The sequence below is a fragment of the Taudactylus pleione genome, unplaced genomic scaffold, assembly GCF_031769625.1.
Source record: "Taudactylus pleione unplaced genomic scaffold, aTauple2 ptg000518l, whole genome shotgun sequence".
Taxonomy (NCBI): Eukaryota; Metazoa; Chordata; class Amphibia; order Anura; family Myobatrachidae; genus Taudactylus; species Taudactylus pleione.
The window spans coordinates 10,237,356-10,263,618 of NW_028284920.1; the positions used below are offsets into that span (position 1 = coordinate 10,237,356).

The 26,263-nt window shown below is 42.4% G+C and overlaps 1 protein-coding gene across 1 annotated transcript; it reads left to right on the forward strand.

The window, feature by feature from the left end:
• Positions 1-376: 376 nt before the first annotated feature.
• Positions 377-25,630, forward strand: HTRA1 (HtrA serine peptidase 1). The gene is made up of 10 exons (XM_088450524.1): positions 377-606; positions 1,265-1,717; positions 3,009-3,108; positions 6,016-6,223; positions 13,658-13,852; positions 16,434-16,466; positions 18,216-18,330; positions 22,126-22,183; positions 22,781-22,876; positions 24,455-25,630. Exons 2-10 carry the CDS (start codon positions 1,306-1,308, stop codon positions 24,621-24,623), a joined length of 1,386 nt encoding a protein of 461 aa, XP_088306650.1. The 5' UTR covers positions 377-606; positions 1,265-1,305; the 3' UTR covers positions 24,624-25,630.
• Positions 25,631-26,263: the final 633 nt, after the last annotated feature.

The following is a 26,263-nucleotide window of genomic DNA, read 5'->3' on the forward strand; positions in this document are numbered from 1 at the left end:
TCCTCTGTGCTGTACTGACTGTAGCCATGTTATGCACTATGTTACTGTGCTGTGCTCTGTGCTGTACTGACTGTAGCCATGTTATGCACTATGTTACTGTGCTGAGCTCTGTGCTGTACTGTGTAACTATACTGTACTGACACAGACACTGGTGTGGTCTGTGCTGTCTGTAACTATATGGTGCTTTGTGCAGTACTGACTGTAACTGTTGTGCTTTGTGCAGTACTTATTGTAACTATGTTGTGCTCAGTACTGTAATGACTGTTGTGCTCTCTGCACTGTGCAGCGCACTGTGCTTTGGCTGGGTGCCCTTGTCTCTCACATGGGATGCGGGGGTGGAGTAATACTGTTTTGGGGCTTTTCCAAATAAAAGCCGCTGAATCAGTGCAGGGCTGTGAGGACAGAGAGCTGAGCCGGCATACTGTAGCATCATCATCTCCCAGTGGAAATTGCAGAGCTGGGCACTTGGGCAGGGTGTAGGGATCAGCGCTGGGAGATAACGGACTGTACAGGGATTAGTTCTTCTCTCCTGGGATAAACCCTCTGCCTGGAGTACAGCCGGCCTGTATCTACCTAGGTGCCAAGCAAGCAAGGGGACTCTGCCAGGTAAATGTGCTGCTCATACCGTACCCCATTCCAGATAGGTGGGACCACTGTGCAGATTAGAACACGTCTGTGTTAAGGCCCCCATACATCAGCAATTGATTGCAGCAATCGTGCAATTTGCAATCGATTTTGTGTAAAAATATTTCCCTTTTTAAATCGATTGTGGCAATTCTGCAATCGATTGAAAAAGGGAAAGATTTTTATACAAAATCGATTGCAAATTGCACGATTGCTGCAATCAATTGCTGATGTATGGGGGCCTTTAGTAATGTTGGTGTTTTTCTAGTCCATGGGAAATAGTGCATGTAGACTATATGGTATGTAATACCATTGATGGGGGGCTATTATCAGAGTAACAAATACCCAGCATGTATGTTATAATCTTAGCCATTTCTGACTGTGTGGATAACACAATTTGTGCTATTTTCCATCTCTATATTACAATGAAGAAAAGTAATGTGTATGCGTGTTTATGCGTTAGGGCAGGGGTACCAAGTCTCATAATGGTAAATATTATAATTAGACTATGGGGTTATGTGTATGCGTGTTTTATGCGTTAGGACAGGGGTACCTAAGTATCATAATGGTAAATATTATAATTAGACTATGGGGTAATGTGTAGACAACGCACTGATTTGTGATGTTTGTATCTCTATAGGTATAATTGTTGCGCCCTCTAGTGTTGTGCACGGTATTGCCATGCTGTGGATCGTGGCACTGCTCTCCTTAGGCGTCCCCGCTGCTCTCATCCCTTCCCCCGGCTCCCGGTGCCCAGCGCGCTGTGACCCATCTTCCTGCCCACCTGCGCCCACCAACTGCCCATCTGGAGAGACCGCTGTGCGGTGCGGCTGCTGCACGGTGTGCGCGGCTGATGAAGGGGAGCGGTGCGGAGACGGACCCGCGGAACAGATCTGCGCCTCCGCGCTGCGCTGTGTGAAGAACGAGGTCGTGGGTGGCCCCCGGACGTGTCAGTGTCCATCTCCCCAGCCTGTGTGTGGGAGCGACGGCAACACCTACAGTAGCCTGTGCAAACTGCAGGCAGCCAATAAAGCTGTGCAGGGCCAGGGATCAATAGCCATCATCCCCATCCAGAGGGGGGACTGCCTGCTAGGTAAGGACATCCACATAACCAGTACCATCCATCCTGTACCACTTTGCCTTTTGTTGCAAATCATTTTCTTGTAATATTGCTTTTTGCACTGGTCGGTAAAATGTTCCCTTAGTCTATGTCCAAGAAATGTTGCTAGTTTGACAGGTCAATACAGCTGCAGTTTTAAGAGAAGTCTGTTCCTGGAAATTTTTTCTTAGAGGAACTTTACTTTCCCCCTATTCACGTGTCTCTGAATATACTATACAGAGGGCTCTATTTATGAACATAGTGACATGGGTACTGGAAAATATAAATTTATATCGCATCATTTTGATGCGATATATAGTAATGTTTTGTAGCCAATCAGTAATACTTACCTGTCTGGCAAAATCCTCTGATAAACGACCCTTCCGCGATTCTGGTAAGCAGTGCGGCGACTGCCATTTCTATAGTCCAGAGGTTCTCAAACGCGGTCCTCAATGCTCCTCAATAGTTCAGATTTTTTAGATATCCCTGCTTGAGCACAGGTGACTTAATTAGTACCTCAGTCAATTTGATTTAACTACCTGTGCTCAACCATGGATATCTCTAAAACCTGAACTGTTGGAGAGCCTTGCGGACCGCGTTTAGGATCCTTTGCGGTAGTCTTCCCACTACACATGCGCCGGCGGTGCGTTGAGCTCCAGCGTCCACCCATGTCACAGGACGGGCACTGGATACAAAGGGGCAGAGAGACTGAGAAGGAGCTCCTCTCCCCCTAATGAGGTAAGCTTCAGCTTCCCCCCGGGCGCCTAAACCTAACCTTCCCCCCCCCATGCGGCTAACCGCTATCTGGCCCTGCTGTACTTACGATCGGGATGCCGGTTGTCTGGATTCTGACGTCAGCATCTCCAGCCATTTTGGGTTTACGTTGCCGGTCCTCCCACGCTGATCGGGATTCCGGCGCCGGAATTTCAGCAGTAAGCATCCTGGCCATCTGTCAATTGACCGCATCCTGTGTATGGGGAAGCGATTCTAACACTAATCGGGCACTGCTGGAGAAATCTTAGACTTTGCCACGGTATACCTCTTCTTGAATATGAGGAATCGGTGAAAAACCCTGTTTTCTGAAGTGCTTGGTGAAACAGGGATTTTCACTGCTACATGAATAGACCTCAGTTTGTTCTCTATTTTGCCTACTTACTATACAGTATTGTTTTATATCTGCGCACTACATTTTGGAGTCCTCTTACATTGTAAAAAATTAAGCCAAACTCAATTAAGTAGACTAGACCAAGAGAAGGTGCACTGATAATCCCTTTCTCTATTATAGGCCAGACTGACCCCGATAGCCCCCGCTACAAGTACAACTTCATTGCCGATGTGGTGGAGAAGATTGCCCCAGCTGTTGTGCATATCGAGATGTTTCGCATGTAAATCAAAGCAGTGTTATGTATTGTGTATAACATGGTTTACACAGGGACGATCTAACTACCAGTGACTTTCAGGATGTTTTCAATTTAGTCACCATAAGGAATAAGTTAGCATTGGGTCTTTACATTTTCAGTTTAAAAAATGGTTGTTCTATACAGTGTACACATATAGTATGTAAGGCTCATGATTTATAGCTGTAGACATCAGTTTGTATGTGTTACATTATATTGTTTACTCTGAGTTATTGTTAGTGGATTTGCCACTTTTATTATTCTTCCTTGATAATTAATTTGCATTGGGAAATATTTATTTCCAGAAAGACATAATTTTTTGTTATATTGCTTGATAACCACTGTATTTTGCTGTCATGTCCAGGCTACAAAGGCTGCATTTCATTACTATTAATCTTCACGTCATAGGCAGGTACATTGAAAGACTGAATAGCTGAAAGCTTATATATGTAATCTATAGTAGCATCGCATTACACTCCTATCTCTGCTCCCTCTGCTCTTTCTTTCTCTACTCTCTCCCTCTCCTTCTGGCTTTCTCCCTCAATCCCTATTCCCCCTTTCTCCTCACACCTTCTCTTCATTCTCTGCCGAGAACAAGCGCCATCTTCAGACTGCGCTTGTTCTCACATCCCCGCTCCTTCCGATGGGATGGAGTTCCGGGGATGCGCAAATGATGAATTGCTCCGGTGTCATGCTTCTCCCGCTGCGAGTTGGATACTTAAGTGAGTTCAATCCTTCATCATCGGATTTCATACGGCCTATGATGTATAGGCCCCTCTCTCTCTCTCTCTCTCTCTCTCTCTCTCTCTCTCTCTCTCTCTCTCTCTCTCTCTCTCTCTCTCTCTCTCTCTCTCTCTCTCTCTCTCTCTCTCTCTCTCCTCCCTCTCCAAACGTCCTTCCTCTTCCTTTATGCCTTTTCTTCATTTCTCTCTCCACATAAATTTCTCCCCCTTTCCCTCTCTACTCATACATTTCTCCCCCTCCTTTCCCTCTCTCATCACTTTCTCCCCTCACCATCGTCTTCTTTCCCTCCCCCCTTTCAGTCTCACCCAATCCCTTACTCATTCCCTTTCCTCCCCTTGACCCTCTTTTAGTCTCCTTCTTCGCCCTAAACTTTCTCCCTCTCTTTCTTTCCCCCAACGCTCTCTTCTTTCACTCTCCCTCATAGTACATAAATTAGTTTTGTGTAAAAGTGCATTTTTAATAATAATTAAAAACTTATATCAGATAAAACAATGATAAATCTAGACTTTGCTGGTTATAGGATTTATCACTGTCACCATATACGGTGACTCTGTGGTGTATAAGGTCCAGCTTCAGGACACTTATAAGGTCCAGCTTCAGGACACTTATAAGGTCCAGCTTCAGGACACTTATAAGGTCCAGCTTCAGGACACTTTTAAGGTCCAGCTTCAGGACACTTTTAAGGTCCAGCTTCAGGACACTTATAAGGTCCAGCTTCAGGACACTTATAAGGTCCAGCTTCAGGACACTTTTAAGGTCCAGCTTCAGGACACTTTTAAGGTCCAGCTTCAGGACACTTTTAAGGTCCAGCTTCAGGACACTTTTAAGGTCCAGCTTCAGGACACTTTTAAGGTCCAGCTTCAGGACACTTTTAAGGTCCAGCTTCAGGACACTTTTAAGGTCCAGCTTCAGGACACTTTTAAGGTCCAGCTTCAGGACACTTTTAAGGTCCAGCTTCAGGACACTTTTAAGGTCCAGCTTCAGGACACTTTTAAGGTCCAGCTTCAGGACACTTTTAAGGTCCAGCTTCAGGACACTTGCCCCAAACCACGGCTTTAAAGAGTGAGGAATCCTGTGTTCAGGGAAAACACTTTCTACTTTTGTTTAAATCTGGCACAAGGATGTAATTGCTAACAAAGAAACACTTTGGGAGTAAAATAGTTTTATGGTCTATAATTCGTCCCCTCTTTATTCTTCATGTAGATAATTGACCCATGACAACTGGGTAACAGGGGAAGTAGCAGACCTCCATCTGATTTTAATGCCTGACAGTGAGGAGCATCTTCTAGGAATATTACCTGGATTGTTTTAAGCACTTCTGGCATTGTATGTAGACTATGAGGGACTGTTTTTTTTCTTCTTGTTCTAGTAATGGAAAAAGTGAAGTGCACACCACATTGTATTTATTATATATATTTATATAGACTACTTCTAAACATCACTAATGAATGAATTCCTACATTGAGCGTGAAATGCGTGAGCCTGGACTACCTGGGTATATTTAGGTTCCTGTAAAGATTAGAAGATATCCCCCGAAGGAACTAACAATCTAAGGGGTATATTTACTAAAGGTCGATAAAATCGATTAAAATCGGTTTTGGGTTTCTGGGGGATAATCACACATTTACTAACAGACAATTTTTTATTTAGTTTTTTAAGTATTAGTAAATGTGTGATTTAGCTTCAGAAACACAACATCGATGTTAATCAATTTTGATTGATTTTAAATCGATTAAAATCGACCTTTAGTAAATATACCTCTAAATCTTTATTAGTACTCACATGTGAAAAGCATGACAACTGGAGATTGCTATAATGTCAATGTGATCCAGACAAATAATGAAAATGCACTACATTACTATCGGTACCGATGGAATGAAAACTTCATAGCACTTGTAGTAAAAACAAAATGCTGTATAAATGCACAAGCATAAGAAATTAGAAAGTAACAAAACACATTTAATGGAGATTTCCACTTCTAGATGATAATGTTTCACGGATTTTACACGTTCCTTGGCAACTTTTGCTGACTACACTGTGTGATGTAACCAAGATTTGTGTAGTTGTCCAAAATCTGCCTTTTGCTCCTCCTAATGACTTTCTGGTCTCAGTGCTGAAACCCATCCCCTGACAAACATTTCTACTCTCCAGGCTCAATTTCTTTGGGAAAAGAGAAGTGCCGTCAGCCAGCGGCTCTGGCTTCATTGTGTCGGAAGACGGGTTGATTCTCACAAGTGCCCATGTGGTGACCAACAAGCACAGATTAAAGGTGGAACGCAGCGACGGGACCACATATGATGCCAAGATCATAGATGTGGATGAGAAAGCAGATATTGCCTTAATTAAAATCAAAGCAAAGGTATTTAGACATTTCCACAAATTTTACTATACTAATTGCAATGTTTGATATTTATAAATATTAAAGACTGGGGGGGGGGGATATGTAATATTTATGTATCAAACCTTCGAAAAGTGGACATGTAATGAATGGTGAGTGACAGTCTGCGGTAGGTGGTTTGGGGACGCGGAGGTGTCAGGGAATGTTCTACAAAACGGATGTGTCTGCCCCGTTTTTTAGGCGTGCTGAGTCCAGGGTATGCGTCCTCAGATGCAATGTAACGAAGCGCCCTTAGTTACTATTGTCACCAGACAATTACAACCCTATGTTTTCCAAAGATGTAGTGGTGGTTTTTAAATGGCCATATCTCCACCATATTGTATCATATCATTCATCATCACTCTTTTAATGTGTTAGGTTTTCTAGTTTTCAGAAAAGTATGCCTTCTCGGGCTACCATATTATTCCTACGCACAGTGAGTGTTTAGTTCTGTGTGGTAGAATATTGCTTTTTGCTGCTCATGAAAGACTAATTAATGCCGAAGTAATAGCCACAAAGTATTTCATGGTGGTCTTTAAAAAAATTTGATATGCAAAATGGCCAAGAAAATATTTTTCTTAAGTTTTATTTACTGTGTTATAAAGCGTAAACAGTCTAACGTTTTGGTATAATTTATGTGGCTAGTGGCTACCGCATAAGAAATAATATATACCGATATTGGTGTTGGATTGTAACCAGCTCAAAAAGTGCCAAAATAGGCTCAGCACTGGGGCGAGAAAACCCTCAGCGTCGAAGGGATTCATTTTATATGATTCAAAACAATAAAATCAACTTGTAGTAGGACGCCTATAACATAATTGTCAGCATGTCTGGGTAACGGACCACTGACTATCCCTGAATTTGGGCTTTTTGATACTTGAAGGTTAAATTATTCAATGTTACAGACATTCATTTATGCTGCTCTGTTAAAAAATAAAATGACTATCATTTCTAGTTACCATTGAATCCACATCCAACGCCTTAAGAATAGTGGAAGTTATGTATGAAATGCAAAGCGTGTGCGCCTACAGTGCTATTTAGGGTTTATGACTTAGGGCCTGTTTCAGAGATGTATGCTAATGTGCGAATCCGCCGGTGGGCGTCTCAATGCAAATCCCACCGGCTGCCACATTTGCGTATTTTCTCACAGCCGCGGCGTACAGATTTGCTGCTGCTGTGCGAAAATAGGCAAATATCGCAGCCGCTGGGATTTGTACTGAGACGCCCACTGGTGGCTTCGCACGTCCAAGCGACTGTGTATAGATGCAGCATTGGTCGCAGATAAGTCGATTAAAGGACTTCCGAGTAACCCTATAGTCATACAGAATTGCCCTCGGAACTAAGACACCGGAGCCAATTTTACCGCGTAAAGGGATCACAGTTGTAAGCTGAGACACGTCCTGAAAACGGTCGCCACACGCCTCCATTTTCATTGTCCCCCCGCACCCTGTTGCCGCCCACAAGCAGTCCCTGCCTGTCATTCACTTTGCGAATAAAACGTCTGACAACTAAAATGAAACTTGATGAATGCGCAGTTCGACTCTGACGCACATACAGACCACCGCTAATCGCTCACCTGCGTACACATGCGCATTGCATCCATCTCTGTATCAGGCCGTAGTGCTCCTATTTTGCAGAAATGCACCTTATTTATAGCAGTCTGCAAAGGCACCAAATGTAGCATCTTCCACTAGGAATAGCAGGGAGCATTGGGGGTGTTGCTTGGTGAATGTGGGCTGGGTACAATCATGCGTCTTTCTTTGCACCATATGTTAAAATTAGATTTTGTGTTGTGACATAACATTATTTCAATGAGATTCAAGGGGTTCAGTGGTACCTGTATAAAGAGGTCCCGTGATTCGCGGTGGAGGAAATCAGGCCTCCTTGCAATGGGACACATTGTAATGGAAAGCACATTTCAACCAATGTAATAAAAACATTTAAATATACTATAGTTAGCCATGTAATATATACAGTCTTAATCATCAGTGGCTCCTGCCCTCTTACCTGAGGGGGGCTGCCGCTGCTGCTGGTCTGACCGGGTCCCGACACCTGCGCAATGAATCTGGCAGGTGCCAGGACAGGCACATGTACGGTGGTGGCGCCGTGCATGCACATAACACTGGCTTCTGGGGGATGCATTGGTTGCAGTCCCGAGAAACCCCGTAGGAATGCGCGAAAGGCAGAGCAGCGGCTTTCACTGAAAAGCGCTCTCTGCTAATCGCAGCCCGGACTGGCAGTCCCAGGGGGAGGAGACATCTCCCCGTAGGGCTGCCTGTCCTTTGCATGACTGGCAGGTGGCGCTTCCAATGGGAAGCCACCTCCAGTCACAGTGAAGCCAGTGCAGTCACGGACAAGGGGCGTGGTTTTGCAGCAAGGGAAGTGTCCACGCATCACGCTCCCGTTTTTCATAATGCTGAGGACATTCCCAGATCTTCCCAAGCTGTTGGATTGAGCACAGTCCCTCTCTGGTGTTTATGTGCACCCGGCATCCATTCACCGCTGTTCTGCTAAGAGCTCCCAATCCTCCCGTCAACACGAGACACTGCGACCCATGGGTGGGACTGTACTGGAAATATCCTAGTATTGTTCTCATTCACGAGCGTCTTTACACCATATGGCGTGAGATGCCCAGCACTGGTGAGACCCTCCAAGATTTCAGCTAACTGTATTTTCTTAAACTTTTGCGTCATAGTCACTTTGCAGATGCAGCAAGGATGCTGGGCTGCACAGGAATTAGATTTACACACGTACAAAGTACAACAGAACCTAGCGTGATGAGAAGCCGCAGCTGCTCGCATCGGAGTCCTTTTACACAGATTCAGACTCAGTCGCACACCAATGTAGAAATGTTGCAAGACCCAGTAGTTTGTGTACACTTGCAAGTACTTTCTTTTATATATGACACTTGCAATACTGTTTTGTTGCTTCCAGTTGTTTTATTTATCCAAGTAAGATGCACATTTTGAGCAAAAAAAGATGTTCTGGGCGGTTGAATCACTGAGGACCTGATGCTCGAGAGGAGATAAATTTAATGTGACTGAGGCCACAGTATAAAACAGGGATGGGGAACCTTTTTTCTGCCGAGGGAAATTTTTATATATATATATCATTATTTACCGTCCCGTTGCAGGTCACGTCCCCTCAATGTGATGTCACAAGTGGGCGGGGCCGCAATGCCAGTGATTACAGCAATGCCTGGAGCATCCTGAGGATGCTCGGGGGAGCTGTAAGGGCAGTGGTGTGACCGTCTGAAGCGTCCTAAGGACGCCATTCTAGGCACCCTGCTAGCCAGATGAGGCTAACAGAAAAAAGCTCCAAGGGCCAGACCAAATGATTCTGGGGGCCTTATACGGCCCTCGGGCCTGAGGTTCCCCATCCCTGGTATAAAAGGACACATCTGTATGGTTTTTATATAATACAAAAAGTTAACATTTCAGCAGGTAAACCGTTATGACGTAACTGACCATGTTAGTCTTCCAGCCTGACACTCACTGTCTGATGGCTCAGAATGACACCAGATAGAGAAGCACCTTACCGAAAAATTTAGCCTGCTGTAAAATAGAAAAGAGACTAGAGGCTGTCTATTATTCAGCTCAGTAATAAGCAACTTTTGATATATTGGTTTTGCAAATATTGACTTGAATTGTTGTTTAAATAAGGACACAATGATTTTGCCCATTTTATTTTGCAAACCATTTGTAAAATTTTATGACATTACTGAATATTATACGATCCACATCTGATTTGAAACTATGGGCCAAATGTAATAGGGTAATAGAGTTTAGCAGTAATCTTTCACACTATTACATTGGTCGAGTTGTATCTTCAAAATGGGAAAACATCTGGATGAAAGTTTAAACCGTTAATTTTTTGAGTCTCAAAAACATGCGAGTTTAATAAGTGTGAGAGTTTTCTCTGACATTTCCTAAACTCACACTCTATTACATTTCACTCTATATCTCCGATTTAGAAAAAAAAGAAGACTCCATCTTCCAGATAAGACACTGATTGGATTTCATAACTTCTTTTAAAGTGTAATTGATTCAGTACATACAGATGGAGCAGATTTTAATGCTTCACTGTTGTGTTTCATTGGGGAGAGCGTGTTGTTTTAACCTAATTGGTGAGACAATGGGCCTGGTTCAGAGGTGAACGCTAATGCCACAGTCAATGGGATTCGTACAGAGATGCCCGCTGGCTGCAATACTAATCCGCTGCTTTGGGTAAAAAGTTGCGCATCAGTTGTACAATTGAACATTGCACAAGCTCTGTGTAGGTGCAGAATGTCCATTTGAACATGGTCGCTGGAATCCGTGCAACTGTGAAGAAAGCCGCAGTCGCTGACCGAGACACTGTGTCTGGCTAGCCAACCTACGTTACCACTCAAACGCCCACTGAAATTCCACCTCTCTCTGTCCAAATGCGTCATCATTGGGACGCATGCACAGGGCAGCTCAGACTGCAAACATTGGCCGCTTGCATCTGACATCAAATCTGCATCCTCCAATTAATCTGGCCCATTGGGGGGATATGTAAGCCACGTGAGGCAATACATGCTCATTCTGTAGGTGCTTAAATTGTGGTTTATCGAAGGAGCTTGGGGTTTAGAGTTGAGAAACGTTGCTTTATTCTTAATATCATTAGGGATTTGGGAATATTGACTTATGTTACTATATACTGTAGGTCATTTTTATATTAAATTGTACAAAGCCAGCTGTGAATCAAACTGTGGAATTGGATTCAGGCTCCTTAGTCTACATTGTTTTGATGGATAAATTCCAAAAGTTAATCTGCCTCTAAATCCAATCTGCTATTGTTTGTAAATATAGATAGTTAGACTTTGTGACTAATCCAAGGATATAATAGCTGGCTCAATTACAGTTATTGCAAGAACCAGATTCAGATAGACATCATAAAAATGGTAAATAATATAGCTCTTCCCTTGTGAGGTTCTGCAATAATTCAGCTTTGACATTACAAAGCTCACCGCGTATTGATATATGAAATAACTGGCATTTAGTCCTAACCAGGTGTCTGATTAGATTTTCAGTAAAGCTTCCCTTTATTTAGATGTTTGATAGCTCTGTGACTCATCTGCAGCTGTCTTGGGCTGAAGACAACGGGAGCAGTTAGAGAATGGAGATTGATTGCGTGTCCCAAGCTTTGGCCCAGCTCTGCACCCTTGTTCTTGGTAAAGGCAGGAACATTGATGTGGTGCATCCTCTGTTATAAGAACAATATGTGTATGTTTCGTGAGATTTCATGTTGCCCAGCAACAGTGACATAATAAAACACCATCTTTTTCTTATTATTCAAAATCTTGGGATATCGCTTCCAAATGACAGGCTTACATGTGTTTAAATTGAATCTATCTTCTACACAAAATGGAAGACTCTTTTCTGGTTGGAGACAGTTTTCATGTGGATGCAGTTTGTGGTCTACCAGGCGCTAAGGACTCATACCTTAGCGATGTCACTAGTGTCCGGTGACTTGATAGGCTGAATCTTGGTTCATCTGACAAAATGGCTACCTGCATTGTGTGAATACAATATGTACACTTTAAGTTGGACATGTGGAATCAGTATGATTTACCGCCGGCGCATGACTGGCGGTTCTAATCCCGACAGCGGCAGCCCGACAGACAAGGAAATCCTGATCTAACCCTATTCTATACCCTAACCCTCCTTTAGGGGTGCCTAAAGCTAACCTCCACCCCAAGTGCCTAACCCTAATCCCCCTCTAAGTGCCTAAACCTAACCCCCCCTTCCCCGCAGCCTGACCCTAAGTCTCCCAGGGGGTTGCCTAACCCTAACCTACCCCCGGGGGTGCCTAACCCTACCCCCCCTTCCCCTAGCCTAACCCTAACCTCCTGGGGGGGTGCCTAGCCACAAGTTCCCCCGGGAGCCCCTAACCTAACCCCCTCCCGCGGCTGTCCGCGCCGGCACCTGGCTTACCTTCGATCGGTAAGCCGGGTGTCGAGCTCCCGGTGTAGGGCTAATGACAGGCATAGGGATCTCGACGCCTGTCATTTGACACTTGCCGGGATTAGACAGTCGGGAAGCCGGCAGTCGGCATTGCGTCCGCAGGCTTCCCGACTGCTTCCTGGACATGTTTATGGAAGCAAATCAGCTACATAAAAAAAAAACCTGTCCCCATTTTGTAAATAAATTAGGTATCATTCAAATTAGCTATTGTGTTAGCAGTAGTTCTGATTATACTGATCTTGTACATAGCCAGATAATACATTAGGCTCCTGACTAGTGCCATGGTTACTCTAACCCATAAGTTCCAAACTCTGCCATTACAGTCCAGGTTTTAAGGATATCCATGCTTAGAGTTCAGATGGTTAAATCAAAGTGACCGAAGTACTAATTAAGTCACCTGTGCTCGAGAATGGATATTCTTAAAGCGTTGACTGTAATGACGGAGTTTGGGAACTGCTCTGACCCATCTAGATGTTTTTTTTTTTTGTCTTAATCTGTGTCTCATATATGATCATTCAAAGCTAATGTGCTAATACAGGCAGGGGCGCCATGAGAGATTTCAGGTCCCGGATTTTGTGGCCTAGCCTGGTGTGCACCATTTTGAATATCTGGCACCTTTATACGTGGCCACACCATCTTGGCGGTGTAGTTGTGCCTCCATGGGTGCTCGGAATGGCTGGGTTGGCTCTTCTCGGCTTCCCTGAAAACTGCCCTCTTTGATGTCACAGAATGCCTCTCATTAGTACAATGAGCATGCTCCTGCCAGTACATGGGCTCTACACACTCTCATTCATACTCATTTGTAGTCATAGTTGCTAAGAAGGTGGCTACCATTAAGCTTGCATGTAGAAAAGCCGATAAAGAAGAAACCAAAAAACCAAAAAATGTTACATCCCCTTAGCTGTTATTAATCACTGTGCAGGCTAAAAAGAATCTTTATATTTACAATCCCTTGCTGTAATTTTACAACCAGTTACCAGGGGCGCCGAGAATGGGAGGGGCTGGTACTAATTACCCAGGTCCGTTTCTTGTTAGAAGAGCCCGGCGGGGGCCTGGGTCCGATGCCGCCGCCCTCCATCTTACCTGTCAGCAGCCCATTACATGACACATGATTAGTGAGCAGAGATGCTTTGGAATGCTTCTCTTGGCTCTACCTGCACTGTGACCTCCACCTCTTTCTCCCACGTCAGTCATTACATGACATGCTGAGAACTAAGTGAGCTTGTTTCTGGAAGCCATATTTGTTTTCCTTCCAGGGAAATATTGAATAGAGATAATATTGTTTATAACTGAGAAAAATTACATAGGTACTTAACTTGCTATTTAGAAAAAATATATATTCTCCTATGTTGGACTGCTGCCTTATCAAAAATAATGGTGAGGTGGTCTTCATTCTTCTGTCTTATTAATGTGACATCTCTCTCCATAGGTTAAGTTACCTGTGCTGCTCTTGGGCCGATCTGAAGATCTTCGTCCTGGAGAGTTTGTCATTGCTATAGGAAGTCCCTTCTCCCTTCAGAATACAGTTACGACCGGTATTGTGAGCACTGCACAACGTGGTGGGAAGGAACTAGGGCTGAAAAACTCTGATATGGACTACATCCAGACAGATGCCATCATTAATGTGAGTAGTCCATTAGCAATCTTCTCCCGCTACCAGCTAGATCTAGTACACATAGAAACAGTTTATCTGTGACGGGTGAACAAATAGAGCTCTTTTAATGTGGATCTACAGCAGTGGGGGTACGGCGGTTTATATCTATATGTCTGTCTATCCGTGTCTGTCTCGCTGTCTATATTAAGGCATAGCATTTTCAAAGTAATGTTCAAAAAAGAAAGCATGATGTCTGAATTTAAAACTGCCATAGTGTTAAATAATGGAAACATTGATGTATCCCAAAGCCTCAGACCAGTAAGAAGCAGCACAGAGCTTAGATGTAGAGGATGGAGACTGTACCGTAGCTGGAGAAATATACTGTAACTCGGCTTACTTTACTCTACTTTTGGAATATTAAATTTACTGAACTGTGTTCAGACTTACTCCAGTAGGCCTACTCCTAGGGGCAGATTCAATTAAGCATGATGCAATATGTCTCCGTGTACACATCAGGTTAATATTGTGGAAAATCTTGCTGTTTTTTGCTTGCCACAGAAATGAGCAAGGACTTCCTGGCCAGATATCCTGTGTAGTATTAGCTCACAGGCTTCAGAACAGACCTCGTGGCTAATTTTCTTCTCAATCAACAAGTAATTATTACTGGTGCTGCACAGATATATAGTAGGGAGCTGGATAGATTATTCATCTTACTGGTATGCTGCACAGACATACAGTAGGGAGCTGGCTACATTATTCAGTTTACTGGTCTGCTGCACAGACATATAGTAGGGAGCTGGCTAGATTATTCAGCTTACTGGTATGCTGCTCAGACATATAGTAGGGAGCTGGCTAGATTATTCAGCTTACTGGTATGCTGCTCAGACATATAGTAGGGAGCTGGCTAGATTATTCAGTTTACTAGTATGCTGCACAGACATATAGTAGGGAGCTGGCTATGCTATTTATTACTGGTGTGCTGTAAAGATATATAGTAGGGAGCTGGATAGATTATTCCGTTTACTGGTGTGCTGCACAGATAAATAGTAGGGAGCTGGCTAGACTATTCTGCTTACTGGTGTGCTGCACAGACATATACTAGGGAGCTGGCTAGGCTATTCAGCTTACTAGTTTGCTTCACAGATATAAAGTAGGTGGCTGGCTATGCTATTTATTACTGGTGTGGTGCACAGACATATAGTAGGGAGCTGGCTAGACTATTCAGCTTACTGGTGTGCTGCACAGACATATAGTAGGGAGCTGGCTAGACTATTCAGCTTACTGGTATGCTGCACAGACATATAGTAGGGAGCTGGCTATGCTATTTATTACTGGTGTGCTGCACAGATATATATAGTAGGGAGCTGACTAGGCCAGTGGTTCCCAAACTGTGCGCCGTGGCACCCTCGGGTGCCTCTGGACACTTGCAGGGGTGCCTCTGGTTGGTGGTCCTGCACCAAATCAAATTATTTATGGTCAATGTAATGTAAATATGTGGACAAACAGAATTGCTAACCTGTCCCCCACCACATAACTGAGCCTAAGGATGGCAGGTCAGCACAATTGACTTTAATAAACCTGAATTTCTCAATAACAAACTTTTGGCTTAGGGATGCCGTGAAAACAATGTTGATACTCTAGAGTGCCGTGATTCCAAAAAGTTAGGAACCACTGGGCTAGGGTATTCAGCTTACTGGTGTGCTGCACAGATATATAGGGCGGGATGCAGCAACAGGAGAAATGCGGTCAAACCCAAAAAATCCGGGTTGACCGCGTTTCTCATATTTCCCAAGCCCTGGAACACACTTCTTACAAATATTGTTTCATTCTTAAAATAATGTACTATTGTTTCTAATGTTCTTCAATAATTTGTATAGTTGTATGTTCTATTTAGTACCACTAGTTGTATCCATATTATATAGAAAATAGAATCTGCCATAAAGCTTTAAGGAAAATTATACTGAACTCCTCATTTTGGAAACATGGTGTAACAGGTATTGACATATGTCAGAGTCGCCATGTTTTTAATGTGGCATAGCACTGTTCTATTGTATCTATTTATATTGTATATTCCCTCTGCAGTGGCATCAGAATTGCAGCTTCCGCTCCCTTTAATAAATACAGCATAATAATAATAGGACAAATATTACAGAAATATAGCAATAAAAATGGTCTTTGCTTCTAAACTCAACTATCTTGAAAAAAAAAAAGCAATCTAAATAAAAGCTGTATATGGAATTTACTCTAGAGCAGCATGGTTGCACAGTGGGTAGTGCTACTGTCTTGCAGCGCATGAGTTTGATCCCCAACCAGGGCCTTATCTGTGTGAAACTTGTATAATCTCCCCGTGTTTGCTCGTGTTTCCTCCCAGTGCTCCGGCTTCCTCCCACACTCCAAAAACTCATTGACAGGGTAACTGGCTGCTTGCAAAGTATACCCTATTGTCTGCATGTGCTCGAGTGTTAGGGAATTTACACTGTAAGATCCAATGGGGCAGGGACTGATGTGAATAATTTATATTCTCTGTACAGCACTGCATACTGGCGCTACATAAGTAATCAATAATACTAATTCTCTAATGATATCTAATGACACATTTTGTTTCTTACAGTACGGGAACTCAGGAGGGCCGCTTGTGAATTTGGTAAGAGATTCTGCCCTTAGGTACTGGGTGTGTGTGAGGCTGTGAGCTCATGCTGAACGCATTGACTGGTATGGCCTGGCATGAGGTTTTTGCGGTCGGCATTTCATTATTACATGAGACAATATGTATGGTTGGCAATACTAATAGAGGGTGGTGGTGTTAGTGACTGGCTGACTAACCACCTACAGTTTTTATACTTAACATTCACATTAAGTTTAGATTTATTGAACTTTTAAGTCATTGAGTGAAAGGAACGTTTTCATGTTCCAGGAAGATACGGTAAAAAGCTGCATGATTTAGAGCTACACCAGGTCAGTAATAGCCAAATATGGGAGGTAAACACTGAACTAGATACATAGGACACAGAATAGTGCAACTACTGACTAGATCCATGCTTCCCTTTGCATATGACTCAGAATCAGGCCTATAGCTAATGCAGATCCTAAGTGCTATACACATGTATCCCCCATTATGGGACAAGTAATCCTTTCTAAAGTTTTTTTGCATTTAGAAATATATGTGCAATGTGTCAGTGGGGGCGATTCAATTCAGCGGGAATTCAGCGCGCTGTTTAGTCCGACTAATAATTTCTTCTCTCACCCTCCTGATGGTGCAAGTAGAAATCCGATTAAAGTGTCAGCCACGAGGTCCCAGGTCAGGAGAAAAAAAATGCTAAATCCCTATTTTTGGCAAAAAATGTGGGGATTTCTTTCAGAACCCCCCCCTAATGATAATTTACCCAAAATTTTTATCGTAACTTGCGTATTTTGGTGAAAAACGGCAGCGCAATCTTCGGGTAAAAAAAAAAAAAAATCGTTGGAAATGGTTTTAACGTATTGATCTGATTTTTTGGGGGGCGTTATGGATGCGTCACGTGTTTTAAACATTGCACGTGGTCGTAGCAGGCAGTTTTTTAACGGTTTTTAAAATCGCGTTTTGAAGACCCGAAAATATGCTTGCACCCATTTTAACGTAACCCCAATTTACAAGGAATACTAATTTTCTGGGAAAAAAAATAGCTTTCTATAATTTCCAACAATTTTTTTTTTCTTCACCCAAAAAATTGCGCGTTCCTTTTTTGCCAAAGTACGCAACTTAATTTTTTTGGGGGTAATTTATCATTAGGGGAGGGGGTGTCCAAAGGGTTCTGAAAGAAATCCCCACATTTTTAGCCAAAAATAGAGATTTTGCATTTTTTTCCTCCTGGTCTGGGATGGAGAAAACTTTTCTCCAGTTTTTTTTTCTCCTTTTTCGCCTGTTTGCCGTTTTTGCAGTTTTTTGGCGAAAATTACACCTTTTTTTGGTGAAAAACTTCCGTTTTCGCCAATGGAGAAAAAAACGTCCGTTTTCGCCGCTAATTGAATACGGCATCGCGGCTGGTACTAGTAGAGTAAACATTGAACTGAATTGAATCACTCCGGGAGCTCCCTCCTGGCACTATTGAACTCCCGGTGAATTGAATCGTCCCCATTGTACTTAACAGGTTGCTATTATGCAATAAAAAGCAGCTATTAGACACAAAAAATAAAAATAGTAATATATGCAAATGCACAAAAGTAAAATTGGGCAAAATGAAAGTTTTGAAAAAATTATATGGGCGGCACAATTTTATTTCCTCTAGAGAAAAAGAAGAAACAATATTGTGTTTGGTTTGGACACTGTAGCACTCATGTTAGGGCTTGCTTCCTGGAAAAATAAGGCTTACAAAATTCAACCACGCAGGATAGTATTTCTATTTGTTTATCACAGGACGGTGAAGTGATTGGAATAAACACGCTGAAAGTTACCGCTGGCATCTCCTTTGCTATTCCATCAGATAAAGTCCGCAAGTTTCTTGCAGAGTCACACAGCAGACAGTCCGCAGGTAACTTTGTAGTTACTGTTCTTTCATTTGCAGGCTTGTAGTGAATAGACACCATTTATTATCACTGATAAAAACCACTTGTAGATAATGCCAGCACACAACCTACAGACTGAAGGAAAATGAATCTAAGAACATGGCACAAAGCCATAAAGAAGCACACCCAGGTTGTGACGCAGTCACTTGACACTGCTGCCAAACCGCTGGATAAGACCCTGTGCTGAACAAACAGATATTGCATAAAATGACCCCACACACACAGTTTTGATCTATTTTCCACCGATACGTAGGATTTTGATCAGTTATAGTAAAGTGGTTGGTCAACTTTGTAGAATTTACTAAATTCACAGTATATGTGCTACAAAGATGCACCCAAGTTCATTGTGTCTGATCGTGCCACAAACGCAATTTCTGTTTAATACGTTTTTAAATGGAGATTATTTACCTAATTAATTCATATAAAATTTGACGACGATGAATAGCATTTTGAAAAACCATTTAAAAAAAAATATATATATTTTTTGTAAAAAAATATTCAAGATCCCTACCCAAAAAAATCCAAGTGGTTAAAGAAGACAAGGCATGACTTCCCCAAGTGGTTGGTTATGTCCAGGAGCGTATGTGGAACGAGTGCAAGATCCCCACCCAAAACAACACTTATTTACCTTCTCATCAACCACACAGATATTTCATCCTGATTGGAACTCTGTTGTTGTTGCTACGTGCCGTCAAGTCGATTTCCACTTATGGCGGCCATATGGATAGCTGCCATAAAATTTTTTCGATCATCAGTCAAGCGGCTCAATGTTGATAGTGTGGTATCCATAGTTGTTGGGATTGTAACAAGCCACCTTGCTGCTGGTCTTCCCCTTTTTCGGTGGTCTTTAACTTTTCCGAGCATAATGTCTTTTTGTAGGGAACCTCTTCTTTGCACGATATGTCCAAAGTAGGAAATGAGCAGTCTTGTAATTTGTACTTCTAGGGAGAGCTTAGGTTTATCCCGTCTAATACCGATTGATTGGTTCTTCAGGCAGCCCATGGTATACGTAATATTCGTCTCCAGCACCATAATTCAAAAGCATCTATAGTCTTCCTATCTTTCTTCTTGACTGACCAGCTTTTCTACCCATACGATGTTACTCAAAAAAACGAGTTGTGTATTTATGTATAAAGAGTGAGACACATGTTTGCACTTGAAAATCTTATCAAGATCCCTCATGGCTGTTTTTTCATGAGTAACACAGTGAAAGGCCTTACTGTAGTCAATAAAACACATGTAGGTATCTTTATGATATTCTTTGCTCTTTTCAAGCAGCCACCTTACATCTGCTATAATGTATCTTGTGTCTCTCCCTATTCTGAACCCTGCTTGTATCTCAAGCAATTCACGTTCCACATACAGTCTCCATTGGATGATCTCGAGCAGGATCTTTCTAGCATGTGGAATAAGAGCAATTGTTCGATAATGTCCACAGTCAGTTAGATCTCCCTGGGCAGCACAGACGGTGTAGATCTGGGCAGCACAGACGGTGTAATGGTTAGCGTTACTGCCTCACAGCACTGAGGTCATGAGTTCAATTCCCACTACGGCCCTAACTGTGTAGAGTTTGTATATTCTCCCTGTGCTTGCGTGGGTTTCCTCCGGGAACTCCGGTTTCCTCCCACACTCCAAAAATATACTGGTAGGTTAATTGGCTCCCCACAAAATTGACCATAGTGTGTATATGTGCGTGTACATGTGGTAGGGAATATAGATTCCACTGGGGCAGGGACGGATGTGAATGGCCAAATATTCTCTGTAAAACGCTGCGGAATATGCGTGCGCTATATAAATAACTGGTAATAATAACTGGTGATAATCTCCCTTCTTCAGTATTGGTATGAGCTCAGATCTTTTTTAATGCTGCTTCAACTTCTTCCCTAATTATTACTGATGGTTCCTGATAATATGGTACATGTTGTAAATGCTGTCGCACAGCTTGATCTTTGCAGTACAAAGACTCAGTATATTCTTTCCATCTGCTCTTCAACATGGATCGTAGAACATATTTTAGTAGACCTATTCAAGTTTGGAATTTTCTCTTTAGCTCTTTTAGCTTTTTGAAGGCTGATCTTTTTTCTGACTTAACTTCCTTGCATGCATCATTATATTAGTTTATTTGTGTTTGCCTCGCAGCATATGGGAAATTCCGATTTAGGCCCGTATACAATTAGAGGCGAAAAGTCAGAATCCGCGGAAAAGTATCACGGATGACGTAATTTCGCCAGGTGGAAAATTTCCGCTGTATTCAATTCCAAAGACTTTTCGCGTACATGAAAAGTCAATGCAATGTAATCGGCAAAAAAGTTTTGCCTATGAATAGCAAGCGGAAAAAAGTGCAGAATTGCAGTTTTGGGGTGCAAACTTCGGGAATCCCCCCTGCACCCTTGGGACAGTCCCCAAAGATAAAAAGGTGTAAAAAAAAAATATATACTTTAGAACACCCCAAAAAAGTACTTTCATTTTGGGGGCGAAAAAATTTAAAGTTTTGAGGACAAACTTAAAAACTAGCGAAATAGACTTCTGGGGGGCCCCCAAGTATGGCGCGGTTGTTTTTTGGATTGCAGGTGCTTGCGGCAGGTGGATTTTTTACGTCATTTAAATCTTCACTTTAGCAACTTAAAAATATGCTAGCCCCCATTTCAAGTACCCCAAATTTGCTCGGAGTACTTATTTTCACAAAAAAATACTGCTTAATGCTATTCTTCACCACTTCTGTTAATGCGCTAATTGGCACCAATTGACACAACTTAAGTACCCCAAATACCTTCATTAGGTCTAATCAGGGGCATCTATAGTGATCCCTATGTTAGTGCATCTTTTGGGGGTGTCAGATGGTGTTCCCAATTTTTCACTGGACGTTTTGCCGGTTTCCGTTTTCGCATCCTTTCTAATTGAATATGACGAATACTGGGGGCGCGCCCGATACTTTTCCGCATGCAAAACACGCAATGTAGGCGAAAAGTCCAGCAGGCGGAAAAGTGTCGCGGGTGCGAAACTAATTGAATACGGGCCTAAATATCATAACTGCATCTGTCACCCTGAGCCTTTGCAGCTCTGCGTTTTTGGGCGATTTGTAAAGCTTCCTCCGACATCCATTTTAGTCTTTTCCATTTTTTACTTTTTGCAGGTTATTTTCACCCTCATTAAGTACAACTGTCTTGATGTCTTCCATAACTCGTCTGGTGCCTCGTTGTTTGTGTCTAAGATGATGAAACGATTGTGCTAGTGATCTTTGAATTCTGGTGGTTTGTTTTCAAAATCATAATTTGTTCTTTTTTATGTTTATGTCTTTCACAGTTGTAATCAATGGTATCTACACCAGTTGCTGGTGCAAGGGCACAGTCATGGGTCAGGCTCCCTTGGAACCTCTTTCCATTTAGCAGACATGACTGCTGTGACCTCAGCAAGCGGGTTGTTTTGATGTTTATGTGCACAGACATTGAGCTATAGATCTGTTTAGTCACCAGAGTAATTTGTATAGATCTGGTAACTCACAGTGACGGGCATTGGTTAACCACGCACATTGGGCAGAAGCAGTGACACCCTAATGACTGATTATAAACATGTATATGCCCACATGCTGAAAAGACTAATATGAATTAAAATGTGATTTTTTTTAATTAGAATGTATAAAATGTAAGATAACTGACTTGTGCGAGTTTTTACTTTACATTTCAGACCATGTTACTTTATTTCCTTAAATCAGTACTTTATTAATTTGTATGGACCTTGTCCTTGATCTTCTATGCTTGCAGGTCAGGGACTTAAGAAGAAGAGGTACTTGGGAATAAGGATGCTGTCCCTCAGTCCAGGGTGAGAACCATCATTTTTCATTATAATTAATGGAGATTGTTCACATACAGTATAGATGGTTCTAATTTACTGGCTTGTACATGTCCTCCTGTAACTATGTATCAACTGGTGGTGTAGCCAGATTTTTAAGTGTGTTTGTGTGAGGGGGAGAATAAAAATCGGTGCTGTCATGGGGGCATGGTTACATCAGAGTGTGCGTACAGCCCAGCCACCCCGCACATAAGGTCCAACATCGGACGGACTCTGGTGTAGAGACTACTCCTCCATGGGACTTTACCATACTCAGCATTATTAAAATTAGAAAAAAAATGTTCTTACCTGCCATCCCTAGGTTTGGTTACGAGGTGGTGGACATGGTATCACCTCTGTTTGTCCCAGTCACCTCTAATCAGCAACTGCCAGAACTGATTTATATATATTTTTTTTTTTGGGAGGGGATTATTAAATTAAAACCAGAAGTGGTCGGTGGCTTTGTCTCTATGTTCAGGATAATAGAATTCAGTTACTTGCAATGAGAAGATTGTGCGGCATGGCACCAGTGTGTTATTCCATTCTCCACCCAACACTGCGCAACTAAAATGGACTTTTTCATTGCAGCAAAGTGAAGGAACTCCGGGAGCAGCTGAAGGATTTCCCTGATGTGAACTCTGGAGCTTATATAGTAGAAGTCCTTCCAGATACGCCGGCAGAAGAGTAGGTGGAGGATAGTTGACCTGTTTCCTGCACATTGTGGAGACAACAATTTTAACAGCTGATCCAGTAATTTTAACCAGTGCTGATTCCCTAAAAAGCGTGATGCCGTTCCATGCTGGTGCTTGATGGAGGCATAGCTAATATGCTTCAAATAATGGCCCACTAGTTACAGAAAAAGTCTGATTACCCCTATCACAATTCTCTTTAATGTATTTATAAACGTTAATTCATACTCCTGATGTCAAGTGACTTTACCATGCAGACCCTTAAAACTCTGGTGGCTTTACAATGCAGGACCCAAGAGTTTAATTGGTTTTCTGTACCATGTCTTTCTTGTGGGTCTCATCAAATAGGCCCACTTATTAGTGAATGGCTTGTGCCAGTTACCATTCTCAGCACCGTAATTGGTGAATGGATAGTGGTATCCACCTATCAGAGAATCATGAAGTGAACTTTGACACCTGACTCTATTTGGGACATGTGGCACCCCTAAGACTCTCTAATTATTGGATCATCCAGCAAATTGGCTAAATTGATGAGAGCAACAGTGGCAATGAGGCCACAGGTGTCTAAAAAATTGGCTTTGAGCTCTGAAAGCTTTATACTTTTCTTTAGTGTATTAGCTATTATAGACAGACACTACAGTGATAGGTGCCAGCTGTGTGCAAATGGAGTTTAGTTCACATGGGAGATTGGCTTTACTAGAGGATGGTTTATGTGCCAGGTACAAAACAGGTCGCAAGACAACACAGGGTTAAAGAAATGCAGCAGGTACAGGATGCAGAGATATCCCAGCTACAGCCAGGAGCGTACATGTTATGCTGGACATTGTAGTGCAACCGGTGTACTCACACACAAGATGCTGCTTATACAGTGGTGACAATAGTGGGGTCTATATATTGTACTGCGGTGGTGACATAGTGGAGTATGGGGTCTGTATACTGCCTCCGGTAATGAAGGATCTCAGTGGCACATCCGTATACGCAGGACGCCGCAGAAGAAAGACTAGCGCTGTAGCAGTGGATACGCAGAAGCTGATGTCGGAGATTGTGCCTCTGGCTAAACGCTGGGTCCTAGTGTCTGGCGGCTGTTGCACCCTGTAAAATCCAGGGCTGCCATGAGCACTGTTGACCCCCAATGCTATAGGGGTGTGGCCACACCCAGTTGTGGAGCTTCTTGTATTAGCTTGTGGAAAGCTGCACTGAGAGGGCGTGACCATGCCAGCCTAGGGGTGTGGTTATACCTCCCCTGCATTCCTGGGCCCCTAGAGAGGCTATTGTAATTAGTCCCCACCTCTTCTCTTTGCCCCGGCTAGTACCCAACATTCCAGTTGCACCAGTTTTACCAATTATACATGTAATTAGGTCTTTATATAGGCAAAACATTCTTATATTTACAAAGGCTAATAAGATGATGTAGCCAGAAAGTTAAACATGGTATTTGAGAGAGGGTGCAGCTGCCTGACAAGGGGAGGGGGGTCCTGTTATATCTATGCTAACCTCTATTATTTTTTAGCTATATATTCCTGAACTATCCATTCTTTGCTTTATACAACTTCATCTTTGGTTTGTGTCTCAGGGCCGGACTGAAGGAAAGTGATGTGATAATCAGTATCGGGAGTCAGACAGTAACGTCCAGCAATGATGTCAGTGAGGCTATTAAACAAGAAGGATCTTTACGTATGGTGGTACGTCGCGGGAATGAGGATATCGCCATCACAGTGACACCAAAAGAAATCAATTTATAATGGGAGAATGAGCTGGTTTCATAGGTCTTCCAATATACCGATCCACAAGATGACACTGTCACTGAGAGGACATTGTGTTTAAGCACTGTGTATTAGTGATCCCCACCCACGAGACCCCTTTAGCTTTTGAATACTGAATCCTCTGTCTCTGAACTTCCAACACCAGTATATGCTCTTCTCCAAAATATCATGTTGGTTCCCGTGTCTCTTTACTGGTGGAGCAGTAGAAGGAATGGTAAAATAAAGATCTAACGTGGTGATCTAGGTTACATATTTACATTTATTTTCACATGTTTTGCATTGTTTTGTAATCTGTATGTTGTTTCTATTTAATTTACTTTTTCATTTAGATTTATTTAGAAAAACAGTCAAGTTCAAAATCACTCCCATACACTTTCAGGTAGCCATTTTGTTATCTGTAACTTTTACCACATGGTATGAACCCATGGTAAGTGACCAAATAATGGACCAGTAATCAATAATAATACACTATGACTGGCAGATTTGTTATTATTGCCAGCTTGTACAATGCACTAGTCAGGTCACAGGTGTATCTTATGTATACACCATACTTCTCAACAGTTACATAGGCAAAATCCACCCACCGTGACCTGTACAAACTCCACCACCATTTTCCCAAATCCTAACCACAAGTCCGCGCAGAAAGCCACGTATCTTCCAAACCCACCGCTTCCAAGGTTTGTGGATTTTCCCGCAAAATTAGGACAAGTGGGAGGTTTGAGCTTGACACATTTTGGGCCTGTACCGTTATTTGTGAAAATGCAGCCTATCCATTTGCTAAGAAAGACCAATTGGATGAATTAATAGGTTTCATTCTCATTCAAGCTGGTTCAGCTTATAAAATATCTACTTACACTGTATGTTGAATTTGTGTCACTTTATTGGATCCCTAGATCTGAAAGGTCACCCGGAGTGGCCATTGTTTCTTTATTTCTTGTACTAAAGGTAAATTTATATACTAAAATAAGTTGATTGTTGTCCCTTTACTACTGCTTCTGTCTTTTTTGTTTCTACCTGTTTGTTGTTGCTTTAACAAAATGCCACCATTTTATACATGAGAACGGTGCAGGCACTGATCTATCCATTCTGAGGCACTGATCACCACTAAACCTTTGTGTGTACAGCAGTACATTGGGACATGGAGCACCATATAGGGCAGACTTGCCATTTCCCTGGTAAATATCCATATAAATGTGGATTTCTCATGGGAAATTGGCTTGAGCTGTATTTGTCTTACTGTAGGAAGAATGCAGAGTTGCTGATAGGCAGCTGGCACAGGGTTTCTCTTGCTGATACAGGCCCAGATATTGTGTGTTGGAAGGAGCTTTGGATTCTTTACAGTGCAAAGTTTGATAAAATCAGAAATGCCATAAAACATCAAGTATTATCACGTATGGACTGGAGCCTTTTCTGGTTATTTTTTACCATACTAAAATGAGTAGGAGATGCTTTATAAGCAATATTAAAAATGTTTAGCAGACGTGAACATCATGTGCAGTGGGAAAACAAATCCTGTCCCATCATGTTACAACAACAGTCGTTTTCAGGCCATGTTAGAATTTAGGACCTCATTCAGAGCTGGACGCTATTTGCGCTCGCTCGTTCAGAAAAAAGGGGTG

Bases quoted from the DNA above. Each gene is read 5' to 3' on its own strand.
- HTRA1 (XM_088450524.1), top strand. From the start codon at position 1,306: ATGCTGTGGATCGTGGCACTGCTCTCCTTAGGCGTCCCCGCTGCTCTC. The intron at 13,853-16,433 runs GTGAGTAGTCCA...TGTTTCTTACAG, and splicing joins AGACAGATGCCATCATTAAT to TACGGGAACTCAGGAGGGCC. The intron at 22,184-22,780 runs GTGAGAACCATC...TTTTCATTGCAG, and splicing joins ATGCTGTCCCTCAGTCCAGG to CAAAGTGAAGGAACTCCGGG.